The sequence below is a fragment of the Scardinius erythrophthalmus genome, assembly GCF_964197995.2.
Source record: "Scardinius erythrophthalmus genome assembly, chromosome: 18".
In the NCBI taxonomy this organism is placed as follows: Eukaryota; Metazoa; Chordata; class Actinopteri; order Cypriniformes; family Leuciscidae; genus Scardinius; species Scardinius erythrophthalmus.
The window spans coordinates 8427308-8440130 of NC_138238.1; the positions used below are offsets into that span (position 1 = coordinate 8427308).

Genomic DNA, 12823 nt, shown 5'->3' on the forward strand with positions numbered 1-12823 from the left:
TTCAGTTTGAGAGGATATTTATTAACTGATCTTGCTGTAGTTTCAAACAGCTTGTGAAAAACTACATTTTTGAAATTCTGAAATGTCATTGTGAGACTGATTGCACATATGACCTGGTCACGGGGACATCATTGGGATAACTTCCCAAAGGGAAGTTAGTTAAATGGAACATTCTCTAAACCCTAACCAGTCATTACATTTACATAGATGCTGCTGATAAGTTTCTATGTCAGCCTGAGTTACAGGATTCACAGATGGAGGGTTGTTAAAGGTGGCCATTACGTCAACACATGACCAAAGCATGGAACATATAGTTCAAGTTCACACTTTTTTTTTTGTATTATAACTGAATTATCTATGTACAAATGACCAATGTCACCTTTATTTATATAACGCTTTATCCACTACGTATTGTTTCAAAGCAGCTTTACAGTGATAAACAGGAAAATAATGATTCAATGATGCAAACAGAGTTAAAGAGTTAAATTCTACTGTAAAGCAGCTCTAAATAGAAAATAGAGGTAAGTTCAGTGTTCAGTTCTGTTTAAATGAGGTTTTATTTAACAAAGTTCGGGAGGAGCAGGTTCAGATAATTAACCAAATTATGCACAGCTAGAGATTAATCAGTAATCAACTCAATCACAGAGTATAAATTCACAGCAGACCTATCTCTGTTCATTGAAAGTTTGTCAGCATCCCTCCTCCACCCCATCTCCTCACTTCCAGTTCCAGCTACACTTACCAACTGGGGGGAGTACTTTGGGTTCGGGCCTAACTCCGAGCTCGGAGCCCTCCCCCCAGACAGCACGCCAAATACGCATAAACTTATTGTTTTAATTGTATTAATTATGTAGATGTGAACTCGTGAATAAATGTGGTGGTAAATAAACAGGGTGGTGCGATACAGCGCGCACTGAGGCGGATCCGAGGACTGCCGTTCAAAAGTTTAAGGTCAGAAAGATGAAGAAATGAATCCTTTGTTTGTTTTTTGTTTTAAAAAGAAATTTAAGAAATGAATACTTTAATTCAGCAAGGATGCATTAAATTAATCAAATGTGACATTAAAAACATTTATAATCTGTTTGAAATAAATGATGTAATGTTGAACTTTCTATTCATCACACAATTTCATAAAAAAGAACAGAGTTTGTAGTAGCCTATGTGCAGGTGTATAAAATATCAGGTTGTTTTTTGGGAAGCAATGCTGATTAATTAAGTAGTAATGCAGACTTTTCAAAAAATGAGGTTTCAGAGTCAAGAGTAGCAGTAGCTAAAGTTTTTGCATTTATTACAGTAGTTTTCTGTTCCAGTAAATATTCTCGTATGTATATTATCAGAGGTTTTATGTTCCAGTAAACATTCACCTATACGCAGGTGTACCAAGAAATAAACAATCACCTACGCAAATGTACCACTAAATTTTCATGTATGCAAATGTACCACCAAATTATATTATACGGTGAGGTTATCAATGCATATCTGCCTCCAAACAATGAAAGTCAATGGGGTCCAATTTGTTTAGACCTCAGTGTTGTTCAAAACATCATCTCACATTCTAATATACAGGTTTGGAATGAGTAAATTATGACTTTTTTTCCATTTTTGGTTGAACTAGCCCTTTAAATTTCTTTCCCTACATCCTGTTCATCATATTCAACAATTCACCAGCATCTGTCTTACATTTCATTCGAGATAACAGGATCCACCCAAGCTAAATTCACAATAAAAACACAAACTACCTTCTAGATTTGATATAAAACGTGATTTAGGATGCGTCTGCAGTTTCTCGACTGTCTCCGATAACCTTCATCGGTGTAGACAAGTTCACCCCGGCTGCCTTCTTGGATGTGTTCCCTGCAGCCCGTCCTGACCGTGTATCAAATGTTAAGCGCTGCCGGTAAAATCTAGATGCTGAATCTATAGGTAATATGATAAGCATTTTCTCCTCACATTGAGAGCACAATGTGCTGGGTATTTAAGGAGAAAGCAGACATAAAAACATGTCCTTGAGACACAAGCATCTTTTCTCCAATGACATTGAATATAGGCCTAGCTATAATGTTTAATAGCTAAAAAGACATTTGACACATTAAATGAATGAGTAGGTGTTGTGGACCTATCAGTTTTCCTCATTTTCACCCATTTGGCTAAATTATGTGTATCTTATGTAAACTTGTTCGCAATTTGGCAGCAGATTTCACAAGACAAGATGATTTCAATTTGCCACCTGTCAGAGTCAGACATCTTTAAGACTGTCAAAGTTTAGATGCACGTAATTTTTCGATAAGAAAATCTATTTTCTGGTTAAGACTTCATTCCAATACCCAGGACGTGATAATCAGATAATCTTGTTCATAACCTGCCATGGAGCATAATTTATGGTCATGAACTGTTAAAAGCCGAGACACTTTCATGGTGCCTATAAATCCTCGGTTGACGCAAACTAAACTGAAACACACAGTACCTGGCTAGCCACCTAAACCGGCTTCATTGTATGCCGCAGGCCAGCACTTTAACATGATAGCCTACTCAAATTATGACCAATCAGAATTTAGTTGTACATGTAAACAGTGTGGTATCAAATGATCAGCCTCGAATAGCTGTTTAACAGGTGATATATTATTTGCCTGTAATGAGCAATGGGCAACTTTTATTTTCATAATGTTGCACAAACAACAAAATTCATTACAACAGTTTTTTCAATTTAAATGGCTGAAATCCTCACTGCAGGGCATTTTCTGTATAAACCTGAACTAAACTGAAACTGATCCATCTGGTTTATAGAGTCACCACAGCGCTTATTCTGAGTCTGACTCACCCATTAAAACAATTCTTATATTCTTATATTGCACAATCTTCATTCTTTACCACAAAACTTCAAAAGACTGACCCTTTGTCATTTTGGTTGTACACAAGGTTCAAACCATAGGCCTATAGAAAAACAAAGGCTTAAAATGTAACCTCACTGGGCATGTAATGTTTGCAAAGTGTCTTTGACGTTATAGTTAAAGCAATTGTTGGAAAACACACAAACTCAGTAAACCAGAACTAATTCATCTGCAAACTCCCGTTCACCTCACAGTTCATCAAACACACCCAGTGACTCATTTATAAAGTGCTGCCTTCAAGCTGAAAGAACATAGATGAATAGAAGCTGTTACACTCTATTTGTAAGTGTTTTAAAAGTGATATTTATGTCAGCAGCTACTGCTAAATTAGTCTCTGGTCAACATTAGCTGAATGCATGTGCTGACTGAACATATGTGTTGCATTGAAAAAGTATCTTAAAATGTCCAATACTCATTTAAGGGCTTTAAAAATCACACCTAAAGTCGATCTACCGTACCGATCTACCTTCTAAATGCATATTACTGATCTTCCACCGGAAAGTGTTACAAATTTGAAGTTGATATCACAAAAAAAGAACCCATTAAAAGGTTTTAAAGTATACCCAGGCTAATTTATGGCAAATAAAATTTGAACAATAACTGTGTGAACCAAAATTTGTTGTGAAACAAACCACATAAAAATGATTTGAGGTATACAAACTACTTTTTCTGAATTTTGAGCACCTCTTTTATTGATTTGTTGAAAAATAAGTAGCAATTCACTGTAAAAAAAAATAATACATAAAAAAAAATTCTGCCTTTAATTTTTTAAGTACAATCACCTTGGATGTTTAAGTAATTTCAACTTAAAATACATTAAACTGACTTAAAAAAATAAGTTGAATCTTATATAACTTATTAAAAAAGTTGAAAGTTGCTTAACTTATGTTGATGAGTCAAAGCTTTTACAGTGAAAGAACAAAATAAAAAAGAAACATTATGTGCCCTATAAATCAGATTATTTATCTCTGGAAAGAAGTGCCTCGAACCGATTTTAGAGAGAATACCGAAATTCCCACAAGAGTTGACTGGCTTTGGTCTTAATTGGACCGTTCTCATGACTCCTATGTATTGTTTGTCTTGTTGCCCTTGCGGGATCCCTGCTGGGATTCAATTTGTTGTACCTTGTCAGTCGTGACTTTTCATTACACACAACAGCCTCACAACACAGAAAGCTGCTGCACAATTATTAGCAGTTGCTTCATTAGCTTACACTCTAAATAGCAAATCATGACTTTACAAAAAGTGCTTTCCCAGAAAAGTCAATGTCTTTTTATATAGTTCAATATATTTGCAAAAGAGATATATACATCAATAGCACTATCCATGTTCATTTCATTCCGCTGTTGGACAAGATAGAAAAGCAGCGCAGCCTGTCACAAAGGTGTCATTCTGTGACCGTCTCAGTGAGCCTGTTAGGAAAAGAGAGGAACAGTGACGTCTTTGTGTGAGCTGGACAAAGCTGGACCTGTGTGAAAGCAGGTTAATGTTCCTCTACAGGTTTGGAAGCCAAGGACATCTGAAGGACCCTCACACACACTCATCCAAACCCGCCTTTGGATTCTGCTCTCGCTCTCTAACACCTCCAGTGAGAGACACAATGCAAACACGCAACAAAACCATAAACAAAGCAAGTAAAAAACTCCCAACATGCAGTATTTGAACAAAAGGCAGTACAAAAAGATCCAATTCATAAGAAAATATCTCAGTATAACAGAGGTGTGTGCTGTATAACGGTATACTGTGTGTTCAAGTGGGGTGTGGAGAGCTATAAATAACACACTTACAGTGCACACAATTGTGCAGACAATTTTCAACTTCTTAGAATTGCTAAAGAACTGTTGACACATGTGGATGTGTGTGTGGGTGGCAGGAAGCGTAATGACTGACTAGGCAGTGAAACAGGACGCCATGCACAAGAAAGAGAGTCCCAGAGGATCCAGGTGTTTGTCCAGTGTGTTGTCTTACATCAGCGAGTGAATTAGTCCTAAAAGAGTAAAGGACAGAACTTTGTTAATAAAGATGATAAAAACAGACTGAGCTGAACTATAGTTCCACGATGTTTACTTTATCTTTCATGACAACATCGCTTTGAGTACTGGGTAACAAATGGTGCCGTTTGTGTTCTTATATTGTGTACTTATATATTGTGAATGCCTGAATGACATTCACTTAAATTTATTTGACAGATTTAACTTTGTTTAACTCCTGTTACTGTATTGTACACCCAAAATGTAATTTCTTAAAAATATTTATGTAGTTATAGTTGTTGAAATGAAAATATATAATGGTATATATATGTGTGTGTGTGTGTGTGTGCGTGCGTGCGTGCGTGCGTGCGTGCGTGTGTGTGTGCGTGTGTGTGTGTGTGTGTAAAAATTACATGAATGGTGTTCTTGTGCCAAGAACAATATTTTCATATAAAAAATTTATATGAACCAATATGAAGTTATTAACATTTTACAGGTTTTTTTTTTTACAATCGTTGGACATATTTCTCAATACACTTTTTCAAAACTTCACCCAGTTCTCCTAACCAACTTTCAGCTCGGCACAGCAGTTCATTTCACATTCAAAATGTACTAAAACTACCAAAACGCTTCATACATGTCTCAAATCAAGCCATTATTTCATTACACTAAAGGTTGTCAGCCAACGAACACACTTTGTCACCCATACAAATGACCTAGGTAGCAATATACAATGTTTTCTTCTGTAAAGCAAGGGCACCTGTTTAGAATTCACTGTAATTTATGTTACTGGAGTGAATCAGACATGATGCAGTATGCTTCAATATATTTTATGAGGGTTTGTTTTGTCACTCAGTAATTCCAAAATACAAGAACTTGTGTACACACCATCCACCGATACAGAAATTCTAATCTACTCGGTCTTATGTCACATCTTACGTCATCTAGGGCAATACATTTAGTAAAGAATCATCTGGCATGCCTTATCCAGCCCTGGCAATCTTCTGTTGATATGTCCAGGCATCCAGCATTCATTGCGTCCAGGAGGGACATTTGGTCACGTGGATGGTAGTCATAAACCTTCCACCTCCACGAAGAAAAGAATTCCTCTATGGGGTTGAGGAATGGAGAGTAAGGTGGGAGGAAATGTGACACCATCCTGGGATGGGCAGCAAACCACTCAGTGTTTGCACGGGAGTGGTGAAATGTCCCAGTGTCCCATACAATTATAAATGTTGGCTGATTTCATAGAGGTCATGCAGGGACGCAAGGAGACGCCCAATTAGAGGTTTGTGTAACAGCAGTCCACCAGTGGATATTGCTGCACACATTGGGATGTTGGCACCCCTCTGACCCGGGACATCCACTGTGGCTCTCTTCCCAGTCACGTTCCTTCCTCGTTGCCATGTTTTGGCCAAGTTGAAACCAGCCTCATTCACAAAGATGAATATGTGTTTGGTGTTTGCCTGCCTCCAATCTCCATGACCCTCTAAAATAAATCCACAAGGCAACATAAGAGTTAAGGCCCGTTCACACCAAGCACGATAACTATAAAGATAACGATAAAGATATAATTCTAAAAATCGTTCTCCATATTAAAGAATAACAGAGTTCACACCACAACTATAACGATAAAGATATGAGGAACGATATCGTTGGGATCACTTTAAGAACGATTTTTTTCCAGCTGTCAAACGATAAAACACTGACAGCCAATCAGAATCCATTCTAGCAGGTCATCCATTTTCGCTACTTTGAAACCACAGCGCGGGCGCGCGCGTGCTTAGAATAAAAAGACCGTTATCTGTCGTTGGTGTGGATGCATATATAGTTATCTTTATAGTTATCGTGCTTGGTGTGAACGGGCCTTTAGGCTATTACAGAAGCATAAATTATACCTAAAAAATGTGTCTTTGTGTGTGTGTATTTGGAAAAGTAACGTTGTCTCCCAGCTAGTAAAAAGTCGTCTATTAGACGTTGAATAGACGTAAATCTTTTTTAAGACGTAAGACTTTTCAACATTTAAAACAGGTCGATCTTCAACGTCTTGATGGAATATGTAAAACTCTTTAAAAAAATGTGAGCTAATAATGAACATGGTTTGGTAGTTTGTTTTTCTCCGTTATTTTAGCATGTATAACAGACTTATCCTGTCTTAGATCATCAGCTGAAAACATGTGGTATCTTAGATGCAGTTGAAAACACGTAGTCAAACAGTCCGGCCGAAACTACTTAGTTGAAATCACGTTGAAAACCGGTCCGACTTATTTTCAACAATATTTCAACGTTGAAAGACGGTAATTGTTTACTGGGCTGCCAACACTCTTTCTCGAATGTCTGTGAGTTTTGCAATCGTTGATCAGTTTTCAACGATTGCAGTTTCCTCCACATCAGTGAACATCCCACCTCTGTGTGAGGTAACCTAAGCAGAAATGCAAAAGCAATTACACACAAGTAGGTTTGGAGGCTTTGTTCTATTTACTTCTTTACTGTAATGCGGAGCTCAGTCAGATGCCCTTGCAGAATACAGATTACCTGTTGGTTTGCTGAAAAACTCTAACAATAGATGCCATTGATAAGCGTTGCAGATTTGGCTGCGCCCTCAGACCAGTCTGATTTATTACATGATCAATTACAGTAGCTCCGATCTCATCTGAGACTAGCTCTTGATCTTCCTCTTATTCTTCTTCTACCACACATAAGTATTCTTCTCCCTCTCCCAGCCACTCTTCTTCCTCTTTCAGCCTTCATCTCTAGCTTCATCTTCTTCTCTATCTCTGGCTGGGTCCATGTTTACATCACAATACAAAACTATTCTGAGGTTGGCTCCATGAAATTGAAAGAGTAACACCTGTGTAGGTGTTCATAATGGGAATCAGCTGTGGTTGGTCCAGTTGTTTTCATAGCATTTCATTTTTAGATTCAAAATATATTTCATTACAATATCACCATGTAAATGTAGTGTTGTTTTGAACGTAAGTTTTGAAAACAGTATGTATGCATGCGCAAATTGGCCTGTAGGTACACAGAGTTTTGGCGGTTGTTGTGTGGAAGTGAGAAAAAAATCATGTAATTTGAAAGATGTAGTAATTGAATGCATTTTGTGCCAAAGCAATGATAAATTCTCAACAGTTTAGCCCACACATAGACTTCTGTTGTGCTCACTGTGGGAAGAGTTATGAAAAAGTGACCTAAGTATGTGTCCTATAGCGATTGTAAAAAAACTGTAATACAGAGCACACTTTTACACAATTAAATACCTGATAATAATGCCGAATTTTTGCTCTCATGGCTGTTTCTAGCACAGGCAGTTACACAGAGCAGGAAGGCATTACTGAGGGTCAGGAATGTGCAGACCTTGGCAGAAAATATGCCAGGGGCTTATTGTGCTGCAAAGAGCATTTCTGTCGCTGGGATTAATGTATTTAAAATGTCCCAGTCTGATTCGGGTCTAAGTGAAAGAGACGCTTTTATGCATTTGTGTGTGTGACTCTCTGTTAGGTAAATCCTCTAATGCCTTGTTTTCACCTTTGTCTGAGTTTGAAACATGTCCAACGTATTTGCCCGTAGGTAGAATCGAATGTGTGTGTGTGTGTGTGTGTGTGTGTGTGTGTGTGTGTGTGTGGCCTGGTAAACTCTACATAATGGGAACAAAATGTCCCTACAAAGATGGTAATATCCAAAATCCTTGTCCTTGTGAGGAAATTTTTTGGTCCCCAGCATGAGGAAAACAGCTTATAAATCATACTAAGTGATGTTTTTGAAAAGTTTTCTGTGATGAGTGGGTTTAGGGGTAGGGTTAGTGTAAGGGGACAGAATATACAGTTTGTACAGTATGAAAACCATTATGTCTATGAAAAGTCCCCTCAAAGCATGAAAACCCAAAGTGTGTGTGTGTGTGTGTGTGTGTGTGTGTGTGTGTGTGTGTGTGTGTGTGTGTGTGTGTGTGTGTGTGTGTGTGTGTGTGTGTGCACGTGCGAGCGCGGTTACTTATCGAAATATGTGTGTGAAAGCATGTTCAAGGACCTTTCCTCTTCTCGAACTCAGGACATGCTCGCATGCCATGCATGTTTACTGATTCGTACAGTCAGAGGAGCCATCACAAGTGTTCAGTCCAGACAGCAGCTCGTCTCTTTCAAAATATCATTACTGTTTTACATACTGATATGATCCATAAAAGGGCAAGAATAAATGTCACATGCAAATATATTTCTGTTAACAAACAGTTGTGTTCGTACATGATGTAAAACATTTCAGGAACTTTTGAATTGAATGATTCAGTGATTTTATAATTTATTATGGATCTTTTAGCTGCTTTAAGGGATAGTTACACAATATATCCCAGCAAGTATCTCAAAATACCATATAATTCTGTAATTATTTGTATGGAATAGTTAGTCAACTACAGTGTATAATAAGATCTTCCTGGACACACCTGTTCATACAATCACTAAAAATGTTCTAATCAAGCCACACCAATCTCTGTTCTGATAATGTTGTGTATCAGACCTGTGATTTTTTCAGACCCCAGATTACACCCCTGTCTCCTTGTTAACGGTACGTGTCACTGAGGACATAATAGTATTGCACAATTTTTAAGTTTAACTTGTCAGGCCAGTTGCCTTTAATGAATATTTCTGATATCAGTGTGCTCACACCTAACAAAACATGAGTAAACTTGTTTTATGAACACGGAAATTCCACCCTTTTTGGGTAAAATATTCTCAGCCAATCATTTGAAAGGCATGCCTTGTTTTTCCAGACGTAATCACAGGAAAACCAAGCCTTGTTTTTCTCCAGAGAGTCAAACTGGTTTTGTTCATGGGAACTTGTAAGTGATTCTGAGTCATCAGTATCGGTTATCTGAAAGATACAGTATCCACCAAATTAGCTGAGATAAATATTGTTTTATTATGAGCTAAAACAGAGGGTTAAGACATCAGCCCATATGAAAATGAATATTTTCCATGCATGCATTCATATTTTATGTACAGTAGGTCTCCAGGTTGCTGTGTTCTGTTTCTATGGACGTGCCTCTAAAACACACAGTCCTATGGGAATCGCTGGATGATTTCATGCATCACTGATATTTTACAACCTGGCTGACTATAAAAGTGCCATCCATACTTTAAAGCTACTTTTAATATATTTGCTTTAAAGCTATTTTTCTTGGCCTGTCATATAACTGGTACTTAATATTAATAAAAAATATAGGTACAACTGACCATCAAAAGTTGACCATCAAAATTAAATAAAGGCAGACTTGAAAAAAAAAACAGCATGATGGCAATGCTTTTTGTTACTCACACTCATGGCATTAATACAAATAGACCTAACACACAATTACCATCACAAACATGCACTATACATTAATAAAATTTAATCAATAGAGTATTTCTTTCACTCTAACTCTAATATGTAAAATGTGCTTATTTAATTATGTATTTGTATTACCATCAACTAACACCAACCAACCATCGTTTTTATTATTATGTGTTGGATTATAGTCAATTTCTGCCATCTAATGGATATACTTGGTAGTGCAGCTTGTTTGCACTCTGTATAAACCCCGCCTCCAAAAAATTTCTCTCAACTTCTAATTGGTTCAAGGAATTTTCTCTCTTCAATCTGATTCGCTACCTGGTTTCGCCATTGTCGTCACTCACAACAGAGGTCACACATGACTAAAAAATGGACGCGTCCTGTTGAAACGCTTTCTGCTGTGTGAGTTTAAAATGAATGTTTTTATTATTTCACTTATTTTTGAAGCGAAAACAATGAATCATATGGAAAATATTGATCTTCCTGAAGAGACTGTGTGAGCTGTCTACTCCTGCGATGCCTTCACATGCTGGTTTACAAAGGGTGGGTTTAAAATTATTCTAAAAACAAAGGCCGATTATTGTAGCGTTATCTCAATTATAATGTGATAAAATACAAATCAGATAAAATTGCTAATAGCAAAATATCTGAGGTCCGTGTCGCTCGTGTTTATTTATTTAATGATTGACATGTTACAAAGAGTCATTCTCAAAATTTGGTAACTGTCCCTTGAATTTTCATGAAAATTCATGAGAAATAATATTGAAGAACCACCATAAATACATTTTATTAAATAATATTTTTATCATACACTTGATACATTTACAATAAAAAAAAATGAAATATTAGAATATAAAAAAATGTATCATACACTTAATCATCTTTTTACAATTTTACACATCATCTTGTGACACTGAAGACTGGAGTAATGTCTGATGAAAATTCAGTTTTGCTTCACAGAAATAAATTATATTTAAAGTATATTAAAATAGAAAACCATTATTTTAAATTGTAATAATATTTCACAATATTCCTCCTGACGTTTTTTTTTTTTTTGAGTAAATAAATGCAGGCTTGATGAGCATAAGAGATTTCAAAAACATAAAAAATACAGTAGTGATGTTTCCAAACGTTTGACTCGTTCTGTGTGTGTGTGTGTGTGTGTGTGTGTGTGTGTGTATGTATATATATATATATATATATATATATATATATATATATATATATATATCAATCATACTATTTATGTTTTCCTTATGGAAAAAGTTGAAGTTTAAAAAAAAAAGTTCAGAGGAAGAAAAGGCTGTTCAACTATAAACATTGTCACTGCTCCACATATAAATTCCCACATAAACTGCATCAATCTATTTGTAACACTTTTCTCCAGCTGTGCATCTGCTACCTGGCTCTCCTCAGGACCAGACCCCGTCACTGGACTGTGCTCTCTCAGAACAGAGCTTTGCACTACGCTGCCTGTGGACTGCAGTGTTCAAGCCCAGACTCTTCCTCCTCTGTCAGCAGTGTAAACCAGACACGGACCGCCTCAGAACCAGCGGACGAGGGCCCTCCATCTCCACCCACCCACTGCTGCATGAGCGGCTGTCATAACTGTGTGTGGATCGAACATGCTGAAAAACTGCTGAAGTATTACAGCAATGGTGGAGAGAGAGCTCTGGCGGCCATTGAGGAGAACGTTCTCGATGACAACCTAAAGGCTTATCTTAAAATGGAGATCAAGTTACTGAAGAAGCCTTGATGGGGGGGGGGGCAATGAATCCTATCATGACAATTAAGCCCTCCCCCAAAACTCTCATTATCAAAATCTTTTTGTAATGTTTATAGGACTTTACACAAAATATAGTGCATTTTATTATAATTGAAATATACATAAAAGTGTGTTAAGGGCATGTTCAATATTACAGAACTGACAGATGTCAAACTACACCCGTGATAATACCTTACAGTATCTAAAGAAGTATGTTTTTAATATTTTTAATATGTACAATTCTGCAGTAAAAAAAGATATGAATTGCTGTTATGTATGTATAGATGACTATGTTTTATAATTTCATATGTATATTTAATATAATATTAGGAGAAAGTGCACAATTTTTTATTTATCATTATCAATTTTCTGTAAGATTTTTAATGTTTTTGAAAGACGTCTCATGCTCACCAAGACTGTTAATTTAAAAGTTACTGTAAAAAGAGTAATGTTGTGATAAATTATTACAATTTTAAATAGCTGTTTTAATATATTTTAAAATGTAATTTATTCCTGTGGTGGCAAAGCTGGATTTTCAGCATCATTACTCCAGTCTTCAGTGTCACACGATCCTTCAGTTGGCCCAATTTCACAGACCATTCATTCAGGTCTTCACCTTTTTTTTCAAACGTTTCATTTTTTTCAGCAAAACTCTACACAAAAATGTCTTCATTTTGCACAGGTTTAACCATGTTCTTATTCAGGAAACACAAGTACACACTATAATTACCTCAAGTGTCACACTGTGAACTCAAATAGCATACATTTATCCATGTGTAAACATTAAGTAGCAAAACTGATGACACCAATCAGAAACTCAGAATAACATAAATAGGGCCACCTGTGATTATGTGCTTTGGATCCTACTGGTGGGAGAC

General features: G+C 36.6%; 1 protein-coding gene across 2 annotated transcripts; it reads left to right on the plus strand.

Moving 5' to 3' along the window:
* The first annotated feature begins 10506 nt into the window (after positions 1-10506).
* oxld1 (oxidoreductase-like domain containing 1) lies at positions 10507-12823 on the plus strand. 2 transcript variants are annotated; one of them, XM_081392931.1, is made up of 3 exons: positions 10521-10582; positions 10670-10723; positions 11568-12418. In XM_081392931.1, exons 2-3 carry the CDS (start codon positions 10697-10699, stop codon positions 11934-11936), a joined length of 396 nt encoding a protein of 131 aa, XP_081249057.1. In that variant the 5' UTR covers positions 10521-10582; positions 10670-10696; the 3' UTR covers positions 11937-12418. The 2 variants fall into 2 exon arrangements, with proteins under 2 accessions (XP_081249056.1, XP_081249057.1); XM_081392930.1 differs by having other exon boundaries at positions 10507-10723; positions 11568-12823.